The 13,842-nt window shown below is 41.6% G+C and overlaps 1 protein-coding gene across 1 annotated transcript in view; it reads right to left on the bottom strand.

The window, feature by feature from the left end:
- Nucleotides 1–11,898, bottom strand: part of Arl5a (ARF like GTPase 5A) — a 28,329-nt gene extending 16,431 nt beyond the window's left edge. The window contains exon 1 of the mRNA XM_070023297.1: nucleotides 11,553–11,898. Coding sequence (XP_069879398.1) covers nucleotides 11,553–11,598 — 46 coding nt within the window. The 5' untranslated portion in view covers nucleotides 11,599–11,898. The remainder of the gene's footprint in view (nucleotides 1–11,552) is intronic.
- Nucleotides 11,899–13,842: the final 1,944 nt, after the last annotated feature.

Below are 13,842 nucleotides of genomic sequence, written 5' to 3'. Positions count from 1 at the left end.
GATTATACTGGTTATACTACACTACGAGTAGACCTGACTATTGCTTTGTTTTTAACTGCCTTCTCTTCGTATTCTCCAGGATTTACCTACTTCATATGTCACTATGGCACCTTGGCATTCATCTATTTCCAGAGTGTAAAATCATATCCTAAAGACAGCAGTGTGTAGAGGAAGCTAGTCTCCAAAGACAATTCTTACATAGTCATGGTCTTGGGTGTACCCTCCTCTTGATGTTGAGCTGATGCCAAGACTCACTTTTAACTCACAGAAAGTAGCAAGAAGTAATGAGGTTTTATTTCTGAGCCTAAATGATAAAGAAATCACATATTTGCCACCTGGTGGTTTTAGACAATTCCCACCGAGGGTAAACAGACATTATAAAGGCCAAGATTCTGTGCAGTCAAGTGAGGAAAGCTAGGATGGTTAGATTTTTATGGTAAGAAAAAATTGGCTGGCCTCTCAACAGCCAGCCTCCCCAGTTTTAGCCATTCCAGCTGACAGTCTAGACCCAAGAATAAAGAAACTAGCACATGCAGCATGCTTGAAGCTTTAGATGCCTCTATAGTTCCAGCTGCCATCTGACTGTAATGAAAAATAAGTTCCCAAGGTACAGCTTTCTGGCTGCGGTCAGTCAAATAACAGAACCATGAAAAATAGTAATATATTACTGACTGTATCACAAATTAACTCAAAGATTATGTGACTATAGCAATTACTTCTTTGACCCGAAGATTCTTTCTCTTAAGAAACTGTAATTATTAATGCATATTGATTCTATGTATTAATAAATTTAACTATAAGGCCTTGTTTCTTTGCTGTAAAATAATAAGAGGAAATACTATCTTTTTTTTCCTTTTTTTTTTTTTTTGCCAGTCCTGGGGCTTGAACTCAGGGCCTGGGTACTGTCCTAAGCTTCTTTTTGTTCAAGGCTAGCACTCTACCACTTAAGCCACGGTGCTATTTCTGACTTTTTCTGTTTATGTGGTACTGAGGAATCAAACCCAGGGCTTCATGCTAGGCAAGCACTCTACCACTAAGCCACATTTCCAGCCCCCAGGAAATACTATCTTTCAGTATAGTATAACAATTAGGATAACACACCGGAATGCCTAGCACCAAAACAGTTTCTACCCTGTGCTCCCAAATTCCTCCTAAACTCATCCCAACATCTTACTTGTTAACCACTTCCATTAATTCTATCTCAAAAAACTAGGGACTGGGAAGATGGCTCAATGGTAGAGTGCTTGCCTTGCATACATGAGACCGTGGGTTCAATTCCTCAGCAACACATAAGCAGAAAAAGCTGGAAGTGGTGCAATGACTCACGTGGTACAGTGCTAGCCTTGAGCTGAAAAGCTGAGGGACAGAAGCCACCACCAAAAAAACAAAACAAAAAAACTACCTACTGCCTACTTTTTTAGGTGAAGTGCTTCCCAACTCTTCTTTTGATCCTTTTCCCTAAATAGTCTCTCTCAAATGCATCTTCTGTTTCTACAATATTTTTTTCTGCACTACAGAGCTGATAATGCCACTCTTATTTGATTTTCACAATTGAGTGGGTTCAGCTTTATCTCTCATCACTATTACCAGTTCAAGTCATGCTTCCTTTCAGGGTATACACTCAACAGATGTTTCTTCAACTTCTACTCATGGCAGGAGCAGGGAATTTCTATTCATCTTTTTTTTTTTTTTGATCTGTCATGGGGCATAAACTCTGGGCCTGGGCGCTGTCCCTCAGCTCTTCAGCTCAAGGCTAGCACTCTACCATTTGAGCCACAGCACACTTCCTGATTTTTCTGTTTTATGTGGTGCTGAGGAATTGAACCCAGGGCCTCATGCATGCAAGGCAAGCACTCTACCACTGAGCCACCTTCCCAGCCCTCTAGTCATCTTTTAAGGTCCCATTTTCCATGAGAAATTACTTTTCTTTTGCCTTCCTACCACACTTCTTGTATAGCACTTACCACCATTATTTCTATGTGCACTAATCTCAGCTTAAAATAGCACTGCTCAACTGTTTATAACATGTTGGCCTGTACACGCCTGGTGACAACTACTCTTCCTGGCACAAGGCAAGTACTGTTCCCTCATACAGGCTTTTCAGAATCATTTTTAAAATCCAGAGCCCATTCTATTCATGTTTAGAGATGAACAGGGTGGAATAACAATGTTGTAGCTGTTGAAAGGTTACTAATAGGTAGAAAACCTGTTAAGGGAGTTAAGAGATGTCATAGACGGAACAGAATAAAACTGTTTAAGAAGTGTGATTGTGCCGGGCGCTGGTGGCTCACGCCTGTAATCCTAGCTACTCAGGAGGCTGAGATCTGAGGATCGCGGTTTCAAAGCCAGCCTGGGCAGGAAAGACCGTGAGACTCCTATCTCCAATAAACCACCAGAAAACTGGAAGTGGCGCTGTAGCTTAAGTGGTAGAGCGCTGGCCTTGAGCTGAAGAGCTGAGGGACAGCGCCCAGGCCCAGAGTTCAAGCCCCACGACCGACAAAAAAAAAAAAAGAAGTGTGATTGTTTCACTCTGACCTAACACATATAAGCCATATTAAGTACTAACATCTTTCAGCTCCATCCCAAGATGTATCTCTATTTTTTATTAAACATATAGCATCAACGACCATCTTTCCCTGAGAAAAATTATGTAGCATGACTCATTTAAAATCAGATCATTTGTTAGGCAATGGTGGCTCACACCTGTCCTAGCCTCTTAGAAGGCTGTGATCTGAGAATCATGATTCAAAGTCAGCCCTGGCAAGAAAGTCCATAAGACTATCATCTCCAATTAACCACAAGAAAACCAGAAGTGAAGCTATGGCTCAAAGTAGTAGAGCACCAGCCTTAAGGAAAAGAGTTTAGGGACAGAGCCCAGGCCCTGGGCTCAATCCCTACCAACAAAAATAAATTAATTAAAATAAAATCTTCATTTCAGGAGGAAGGAATTCCAACCTAGGGAATATTATAGGCTGTGATACACAATAAATCTCATCTTTACAATACAGCCACGCCTTCAACAGTGCAGGTTTTTTCCTATTAGAAAGTTTCTAAACAGCATGGTAATTCTGTCTTTCTACCCATTTTTCTATGCCCCCAATTTACAATGACACATCTCTTCAATTTTATTAATGTATCTACCTGTATAATGTTAACACAGCCAGAAGTTTCTCAGATGGTTACTAATTTTTAATCAGTGCCTTCTTAAAATGTCAGCTAAAGTGTTCCAGGAATATATTTTATAATAATAGCATATATTAGGGACAGGACAAAAGTTACACTTGCCAAAACTCATGAGGAAAACACATTGACTCTGCCCAATGAAAGAAATGGTACCCTTATAACAATAGAAATGTGTGTGTGTGTGTGTGTGTGTAAACAAAGTAGAGATCTCTAAATATAAGAAAAATGTTTCTTACATGTTGCTTAATGGCTTAAGGAGGATAAACACTTATGTTAACGACACTATGATTTTTTTTTTCACTATTCTGCTGTAATTGCTTTCAAAACCTAAGATATAAAATTCTGAATACCTACAATGGTGGCAAATCCTTTCGTCTTTGAAGGTAATTTGTGTGTACCTGCCAGTCTGGAGTTAGAATGCAGGGCTTAGGTACTGTCCCTGAACTTTTCTGCTCAAGATTGGTACTCTACCAGTTGAGCAACAGCTCTACTTCCAGCTTTTTGGTAGTTTTCTTGGCAATAACATAGACTCTTATTGACTTTCCTGCTTGGGGCTGACTTCAAATAGCAATCCTCAGATTTCAACTTCCTGAGTAGCTAGAATTACAGGCATGAGCCACTGGTGCCCAGCTTGAAGATTAATTTTATTTTATTTTTTTTTGGGGGGGGTCCGGTTGTGGGCCTGAACTCTGGGCCTGAGCACTGTCCCTTAGCTCTTCAGCTCAAGGCTAGTGCCCTACCACTTGAGCCACAGCGCCACTTTCGGCTTTTTTTCTGCTTATGTGGTGCAGAGGAATTGAACCCAGGGCCTCATACATGCAAGTCAAGCACTCCATCACTGAGCCACCTTCCCAGCCCTAATTTGATTTTATCCACAATTTTTTTTGGGGGGGGTCCAGTTGTGGGGCTTATACTCTGGGCCTGGGCGCTGCCCCTCAGCTCTTCAGCTCAAGGCTAGCGCTCTACCACTTGAGCCACAGCGCCACTTCCGGCTTTTTTCTTTTTGCTTATGTGGTGCTGAGGAATCAAACCTAGGGCCTCAGGCATGCAAGGCAAGTGCTCTACCACTGAGCCACCTTCCCAGCCCCCTAATTTGATTTTAAAGAAGGGATTTATTTGTTTTTGTCATGAAGAAAAAAGTACCTCAAATAAGTACTATTTATTGTTAAATGAGGCATAATCCCTTAAAAAAGATTAAAAAATTATCTCTGAAGAAATTCTAAAAGGAGTTTCAATAGCAGCACATTATCAGTGGAGCCTTCTAGGATTAGCTTTCAAATTAAAAAAAAAAAAAAGAAAGAAAGAAAAATCCTCATCCGGTATAGGTCAAGGTGGATATTTGTTTTTAGCTATGCCCCTAAGCCTTATTTACTGATTCTAAACTTATTACTTTTCCTAATTAGTTAGGAAGACCTAGCTGGGCAAAAATTTTTTAAAAAAAGAGAAAAGAATTTTATCTGAATTTATCAAATAATAACAGGCAGATTTTCTATTGTCTGAAAAGAATGTGACAAGCAAGGTAAACCTGTTCTAAACTGAACCATTATTTTACAGATAAGAGACACAGGAGGAATAAGGAAGATGGCAGAAGAGGCTCATACGAGAAAGATTCATATCATAAGCTGACTGCCTGCTGAGGAAAGGTACTGACAGTTTCAAGATGCCTCTTCTTAAAAGAAGCCACCATACAGAATGAACCAGACAATCAGAAAACTGAAATCAGATACCATAACCTATGGTGGATAAAAGTGTAACCTTTTTAATTTTTGTCTTTTTGCAGACAGAAAATATGGAAAGTAACACAGTATGAGAATCCATGTGTGGCATGATGGAAAAATAACAAGAAGGATATCAGAGTTGATGATAAAAAAAGCAATCAATCAAAGCTCATGCCTACTTAGGCTAGGATCTGAGGATTGTGGTTCAAAGCCAGCCTGGCAGAAAAGACACTAAGTGACTCTTATCTCCCATTAACCCCTCAAAAACTGGAAATAGAGCTGTGGCTCAAAGTGTAGAGTACCAGCCTTGAGCAAAAGAGCTCAGGGACAGGACAGGGCACAGACCCTGAGTTCAAACCCTATGACCACCACACCTGCGTTCCCCCCTCACACACACACATACAAAGTAATAAATACAGCAGTGGTACTCACTACACACTAAAGCTGGAAAGAAGCAAAGAAAGGGGTGACATCATCCCCAAAGAAATGTACTCTTTACTTAAATCACATAACTGTAACCCCTCTGAACATCACCTTTATAATAACAGGAAAAAAAGGTTGAAGTAATGAATCAATTAGCCATTGAATTCATACAAGGAAAGAAATGTTACCCAACAAGACAAGGAATGTCTGGAAACCCCAGCAGGTAAATAGCTAATAGGTAAATAGCTAATGTACAGCAGATACAACAAGGTAGGTGCGGACCCGAAATATTCAGTCTAAAACAAAAAGCCATGTATCCTTCTGCCTATGTACCATGTTGACAGATAAAGTAGACAAGGAAAAAGAAGTTAAGAGTGGAAATATGGTGAAAAAGGACAGACATGACAAAGAAGGGTTAGTTTTAACCCAAATCTCTACTTGGTTCCCAAAGTCTCATAGTTTTCCAATTCACTTTGCTCATACCATTCTCATACCTGAAGACCAACCTGCTCACCTGCCTACCCAACTTTAAACATATGAGCAATTCCTATGTCAACTACAGACATGAATGTGCAAAAATATACCAACTCTGATTTCTAAAGTCAATCAAGAAAATGTACAAGAGTTTTTTTTTAAAGGTTAAAAATACTTCAAAAAGAAAAAGGAAGAAACTTCAAACATATAGAACCTAGGAAATCTCTGAAGAGCCAGCCACCTGCTTGGAACAAAGATCTTTCTGGAGGGCCATTCCAATGAAGAATCCATGATCCAGAGAATCATCACCTCCTTACCCTAGCCTAACACTCATTTCCAACTTCTACCGGAGGCTGGAACATTGGTCCCAAGATTGGTTTCTGCTAGCAGGAGAGGAGAAAAAGTGTTTACAATACAGTATCAATGATTATTTTCAATAGCCTTCTAAATCTAAACTATAGCATGTGAATCACAATGAGAACTATGAAATTAATTGATTGTGTAATGGGTTCAAAGATAAAGGTGCCAACTAGTCAATTTCTTGATTATTCACACTTTGTAATACTAAGTTAACGCCTAGTATTCTTATGTTCTTTCACCACCCCGGCCTGTACTTTTCCTCATGAAGATGAAACAAGACTCTATATCAATAAACACAAATCTGTAGCCTGAAAAGTCCTTCCAGACAAATGCACACCAAAGTAAAACATGGCCACTCAAAGAAGTTTCTATGGAAAAACATTAATTGAATTTTCAGTCATCTCAACTATTTGATACAGGTGAATTATAACAAGTTTCATGCTTACTATGATTTTTCTTTTACATTATCTGTGCTACAGCATTCCTGCAATTACTCATATAAGCCAAAACAACTACATACTGTTATATGCTTTGATGGAATTCTGATTTATCATTTAGGCTTTAGTTTACTAATCAGTTGTTTTGTCACAATAATCCTTATTTTTCTCATTTCTCTTTTCTTTCATTTTCTTTTTACACACTCAGGCAGTTCCTTTCAGCTAAGCATGAATTCAGCTAAGCATGAATTCACATGCCTGTAATTTCAGGGGGCAAAAACAGAACAACCAAAAGTTTGAAGGCAAGCTGAAATAAACAATGTCATCTAGTCTCAAAAACACCAAAATAAAAGAAGGCAAATACATATATATATATATATATATATATATATATATATATATATATATATATATATGTATACATTTGAATATGGCAGTAAATCTAATTTTTTAAAGTATTATTCTGGAGGCCTTATGAATTATACAAAGTCAGAAAACACAAAAGCAAAAAAATTGGGCATCACCTTGCTTCCACATTCTCATCTCATATGCAAATTACCACTAAGCCTTACCAATTCTGTTTCAGAGCAAAAAACGCATTCATCATGTTCACTATTGTTCCCTCAGTCCTCAGCACAGAGTGTGAAAGTCTGTGGTAAATAATGTATCTCTGGGCACCAGTGGCCACTACTCAAGAGGCTGAGATCTGGTTGGAAGCTAGCCTGGGCAGAAAAGCCCCTGAAACTCTTACCTCTAATATTAACTACTCAGAAAAAGCAAGAAGGGGCGCTGTGGCTCAAGTGGCAGAGTACTAGCCTTGAGCACAGAGGCTCAGGGACAGTGCACCCAGGCCTTCAATTCAAGCTCCAGAACTGGCAAGAATAAAAATAATATATCATTTAGTAAACAAATCAGACCTAGAAGATGTAAAGATCTGGAAGGAGATATGTGATGGAGCCATTTGGATTGAAAAGTCAATTTTCAAAACTTAAGTATCATCAATTTTTTAAAAAAACTGAAAATAAACGTGTTATTTATAGCAACATTAATAAATTTTCAGGGGGAAAAATAAATTTTTTTCTTAAAGAAAAAATAATAATTACACGTGACAAAATTAGAGAGCCAATCAGGAGACAAACAATCATTTGAACTTGTGGAGTTTAATATAAAGAAAGTATGCATTATAGGGGACTGGAATGAGATTTGGTAGTAAGAAAAAAAAGTCAAGGAATGGCAAACAAGAAGCCTCATCCCTGGATGAGACGGGCTCCTCTCGCAGTCTCTCAGGACTCAGAAGGAAGGGTGTTGGAGGTCAGACATGGTTCACTAAAAGGCCAAGCAGGTGTGGTGGTGGGGTATCCGGAACTTACTAGAAATCCCCACTCTAGGTTCTGAGGGAAACCAGTTTCTGGGTGAGGTAGGTTTGGGGGAGGTTCAAGAGCCCAGCACTGGTGAGGTGTGTTCACAAAGAGCCTGTCAGCAGAGCATATGGTAACCATAACCATAAAGAAAACCTGTCCTCCTGCAATGTCCCTCCACTGCTGTCTATTGATAGAGCCTAACTCCATGCCAGCTGGCAAAAGAAAAGTATTTTAAGGACTCAGCTTCATTTTCAGAGTATGTAAAAAAGTTCATTCGGAACCAAGAGGCCATATACTGACAAATGGTATAGTCTACTCTGTGATATCAGCTTCCACATGTACTCTTCTGCATGTTTGAATTCACTAAAATTATATAAGCTATATAAGCCAGAGTAACTTCCCTACGCCGGTCTGCACGGCACAGACATCTTCCTTGGCACTCACTTATAATCTCTAACTCCCTTTCCAAGAACTAATCAGAGGAGGAATATGAAGGCTACCAATAAGGAAATTCACAACCTTTTCTTATTCACACCAGTGTCAGAAAGTTCCTGGTTTTATCTAACAGAAATCCTTAGACAAAGAAAGCTGGTGTGTGTGTGTGTGGTGTGTGTGTGTGTGATCCAAGGTACTTTTAATTTATGGAGTTAAAAAAAAACTACCTAATGTTTTTAGACAAAGAAAGCTGATGTGTGTGTGTATGTGTGTAATCCAAGGTACTTTTAATTTATGGAGTTAAAAAAAAAACTACCGTGTGTGTGTGTGTGTAATCCAAGGTATTTTTAATTTATGGAGTTAAAAAAAATTACCTAATGTTTCCTTGCCTGGTAAAATGGAAATCTGTGAAGAGTTAATCATCCAAGTAAAGGTTAAATTAGCCCATCTTTTGAAACTCTCTGAGCTGAACCTTGCAAAAGCCAATAAAAGTGAACTTCCCCACAACTTGGAAGGGAAGCTCCTTAAGGGCAGGGGGATTGTCTGTTTTGTTCCCAGCCTTATTTCCACCACCTAAAACAGGAGCTAAAAATTGTTGGGTTTTGTTGGTTTTAGTAAATCACTGACAAAAGGCTCTTCTATATATATATATGAAAAGTCATTAAATCTTCTAAGTCCCAAAGTTAAAGATTTACAGTGTAGCTACAAAAGACTTTGAACAGAAAAATAGGGGGGAAAATTAGGTCAGGAGACCAATAACCAGCATCACATATCTTTGTTATTTTGCCTTGCCACGTAACAGCTGTATAGCCTGGGAAAGTTCCTGTACCTCTTTTCAGAGAGGGAATAAATGACTATTTAAATAAAGAACTGTTGAAACTTAAAAAAAAAGATGATATAAACTACAGTATCTATTAGAATGCTGTATTAATTGAATCCCTTATGTAAATATAACTTTTTGCTTTTCTAGTTTGTAAAGCAAGCAATTGGCTTTCAAAATGAAATAATTAAAAAAAAAAGTTTTGGTGGCAGTTCTGGGACTTGAACTTAGGGCCTATGCATTGTCCCTGAGGTTTTGTGCTGAACAACAGCAATCTATGAGCCACAGGTCCATTTCTAGCTTTTTTGTGCTTAAGTGGAGATTATAGTCTCCTGGACTTTCCTGCACAGGCTGGCTTCGAACTGTGATCCTTACATCTCAGCCTCCTGAGTATCTAGGATTACAGCCTAAGCCACTGCACCTCGCTACTGTGCAGTAATATTAAGCCTAACTGAAAAGACGTTTCAAAACAGAGATATGGCAAAATCCTTCAAGCCTCCTTCCCAGGTGTCTCTGTGAAATAAATAAAAATAAAAACAAAATATATAGGAATGTGTCCTGAATTTCCCCCTAAGGTAAAATAAAACATCTAAAATATATCTAGTTTGCATGTCCAATAATCAGAAAAATGACTGCTGATTAGACCACCACATTGTTTAACTGAAGAGAAGGTTTACTTGCTCTTTCCCAATATTGAGAGGTAACTTTCTAGAATTTGACTTCACCAATTCCTTACAAGTTATTTCCTAACAAAGTAAATGACCAGTTTAAATGACCACAGAACACACGTTACAAGAATGTGACCATTAGTGATCAATGCATTTCCTTGTTATTTACTACTGGCAAGTAACTGTTGGGAAAGCTCTAATTCATTCTTAAGTTAACAGAAACAAACAATTTTATCATTGATTCAAACCACAAAGTAGAGACATCTTACTTTCCTGTCAGTACCAGAGCTCAATTAACAAGCAAACCCTATAGTAAAGATAGAACACTAGCTTCACTAAAGAAATTGTTTTAATATATGGAAATTAAGACTAGGATAGGCCTTACCTACTGTCAGCACTATCCGTTTTACAACAAGTTTGAATACTTAAACCTAGAGATTAAGGTTTCAGAATGTGTAGGCTCCACAAATCCCCTGTGTTGTAGCTGAGTACACATAGGCTCACAGAGGTTAGTGAATGGTTCCCACTCTCCCTTTCTGGACGCACACAGGCACAGACAGTGCTGATTAGAACTGGTTTTCTCACTTTATGAAAAATTCCACTTAGCACCACGTGATCTAAACTACAGTCTTTAATTTAAATAAAACATAAGGGTCCATTGGTGCTGCCTCCCAAATCTCTTTACGAGGGGTGGCTCCATCCTGAAGGAGGATGGAGAGTTGCTTTTATTGACAGGAAGAACGTTGAATAGCCGAACCTGAGAAGTATACTATACTGTATTGTAATAAATACCCAGTTTTGGTTAAAGCTACTCTTTCCCCAGTTTTACACATTCATTTTGTAACCAATTTTGTATCTCGAAACAATCGTTTGCATCTATATAAATGTCAGCATCCCTACAAAATACCTTTATACTCAGTAACTTGCTGTTGACCTCAGGTGAACTAATACAGGATGGTTTTTAAAGCTTCCAGTGAGACTCTAACCCTTTTTCACAGCCAAAAAGAAAAAGAAAAAGAAAAACAAGAAAAACCCTCTAATGACCCACTCAGGTAGGCTAATGACCTTAAGCCTAACCTTAAGATGACATATAACAACACATAAAACTGAAAGAAACCCATCACCCCGCAGGAAGCCGCAGGAGGCTGGCAGGCCCTCCCCGCCCGGGGGCGGGGGGGTAGGGCAGAGGCCGGCTCCCGGCCCGGAGATGTGCCCGGCCCGGTCCAGAGTGCTGCCGGGTTCTCCGCATTCTGCAATCCTCGCTGGCTCAGCGGTGACTAGGGCCGTAACCTACGACCTCCCCTCTCCCCCCTACCCCCATGCCGGGTGACCCCGGCATTCCTCCATGCTGGAAGAAGGAAGCCAGAAGAGACAGGCCCGGCCCAGGCCACGTCTGGACGTTGGACGTGGCGGCCTTTTTTCCACTCCGGGGCGCGAAATCCGAGCAATGGGTTCGTGGCAGACTCCGACTGCCTCGGACGCTGCCCTGGGACAAAGAGCGGCGGGTCCCGAGCCACCCCGCAAGACCGCGAGTGGAGGGCCGGCGGGGTCCCGGGCCCGCACCCGCGCCGCCCGCACTCCGGAAGTGTCCCGAGCCCCCACCCGTACAGCGCGGTCCGGGCGGACCCCCCGCCCCGGCCCGGCCCGGCGGGCCGCGGCCCCGAGCCCCTCACCCTGGTGATTGAACAGTCTCCATATCCTGGTGAAGAGAATTCCCATCCTCGGGCAGCGGACCCCCTCCAGTCCCCCGCGCCGCCCGGCCGCCCCGGGCTCAGGCCGAAGGAGACGGACGCACGCCGGGGCCTCCGCCTCTGCTGCTGCCGCTCCCGCGTTGCTGCTCACCGGCCCGCTTCCAGGGAACCGGAGGGAGGCCAAAGCCCAGGCCGCCCTGCCGCGCGCGAGGCCCCGCCGCTGCCGCCGCGGCGCTCGCCTGGCTCGTGGACATCGCCGCCGCGTTGTCTGCGACGAGCCTCGCGGGCCACCGTCCACCCCCAGCTCTTTCCTGGCGGCTGCGGCGGCGGCCAAGAGGAGGGCGAGAGTGCGCAGGCGCGAGGCCGGTTGGGCGGAGCTTAGGTTGGGGCATCCCTCTGGACCTCGCTCATTTGCATAACCAGGCTAGTTGTAGAGGTGGGACTGTGTCTTGGATCTATCTAAGCTTTGAGGTCTGCGGGTTGGGTTCCCGCTGAGCTTTTTACGTTCTCTCTGAATGACCACAAAACCGAAATGCGAATATATAAAACGGTGCCTACCTGTAATCCTAGCTACTCCGGAGGCTGAGATCTGAGTGTAGCCGTTTGAAACCAACCTTGGTAGGAAAGTCGTTGAGACTCCAATTAATCACTAAATGGAGCTTTGCCTCAAGTGGTTTAACTAGCCTTGAGCACTAAAGCTCAGGGACAGCTTCCAAGCCCTGAGTTCAAGTACACACACACACACACACACACACACACACACACACACACACACACACACACACACACACACACACACACACACACACACACGCTCCTGTGTCTTTCTCTAGGCCTTACCTGCACACCCCTCCAAAATTCTCTTTGTCTTGACCCTGGATGACTTGACATTCCAGGAAAGCTTCAGATCTTTATCTTTCCCACCTGTTGCCCTTTGACTCCCAGCTGAAAACAGTGGTTTTATTTTGGTCATCTTTAATCTTATCATTGTATTTGCACCTCTGGGCTCCTCCCTCGTTCATCTTTCTTTTCTTTCTTTTTTTTTGGGGGGGGGTGGTCCAGTCGTGGGGCCTGAACTCTGGGCCTGGGTGCTGTCCCTCAGCTCTTCAGCTCAAGGCTAGTGCTCTACCACTGGAGCCACAGCACCACGTCCGGCTTTTTTTCTTTTTGCTTATGTGGTGCTGGGGAATTGAACCCAGGGCCTCAGGCATGCAAGGCAAGCGCTCTACCACTGAGCCACCTTCCCAGCCCCCCCTCGTTCATCTTTCTATATGCTCAGGTCAACCTTGACCAGAGCAATAGTTTTAATCAAGTCTTCCCCCTGTTTTTAAACTTTCAGCGGCCAAGGTAAAATGTAACTAACTGGGCCAGAGTCTAAAACTTTGGACACATACTCATTCATCACAATACCACTCCAAATGTCTTTTCCAACTCTCACGCTACATTCCAAGCGTCACTTGCTTACTAAATAGATGGCCAAATAATCCCTGCACTTCCAGTATTCTTGCCTATTCACTTTGAACAGCTGTGTCCCATGCTATGCAAATGTCATAGCTGCTTGTAATCAAACCTCCAAGGTGGGACATCTAGTTGGCAATTAGGATGTAAGTGAATCATTGGCTCGAAAAATCAGAGTTCTTGTTCCGTCAGTTCTTGTGGTGTTTGGGGGCTTTTTTAGGCTGAGAAAGTTACTTGACATTTTTAAACCTCAATTTTCACGGATGTAAAATGTGAAAGTAAAGCTAACCTATAAGGCTTTTCTTTGATTCTAAGTCTTTCTTTGACATTATTTTTCACCTGCTATGTTCATTATTCCTGAATAGGAGCAAGGAAACAACCCCAGAAACAGCTCTACCCTTTGTTATTCTTAACTTTAGTTAGAGAGAAAGAGAGAGAGACAGAGAGACAGAGAGAGAGAGAGAGACATAGACACACAGAGAGACAGAGACACCAAAGACATTTTTGAAGTGCTTTTGTGTCTACATCTGCAATCGCTGAATGAACTAAAATTCAACTGCACTACTCCTTTACATCTAGCTTCTAAGCATGTACTTTCTTACCTCAACACATAGACCTCTCTTGGAGTTTATGATAAAAAGTCAAACTTCATGGGAGACATACACAAGGGGAAAAGTCATTACAATGATCCACGCTAATTTATGCATTAGTATTTTGAATTTACTTAATACTCTTTTGGCTGTTAAGACAAAGAATGTTTGCACATCTAGTTTGCATTAACCCTTTAATGCTTCCATTCTTTCACACTGTAGGT

This window comes from Dipodomys merriami, unplaced genomic scaffold (genome assembly GCF_024711535.1).
Source record: "Dipodomys merriami isolate MVZ:Mamm:240054 unplaced genomic scaffold, mDipMer1.0.p SCAF_1, whole genome shotgun sequence".
Lineage (NCBI taxonomy): Eukaryota > Metazoa > Chordata > Mammalia > Rodentia > Heteromyidae > Dipodomys > Dipodomys merriami.
The sequence above is the reverse complement of the archived record's forward strand: the minus strand, read 5'-3'. Positions and strand labels throughout refer to the sequence as shown.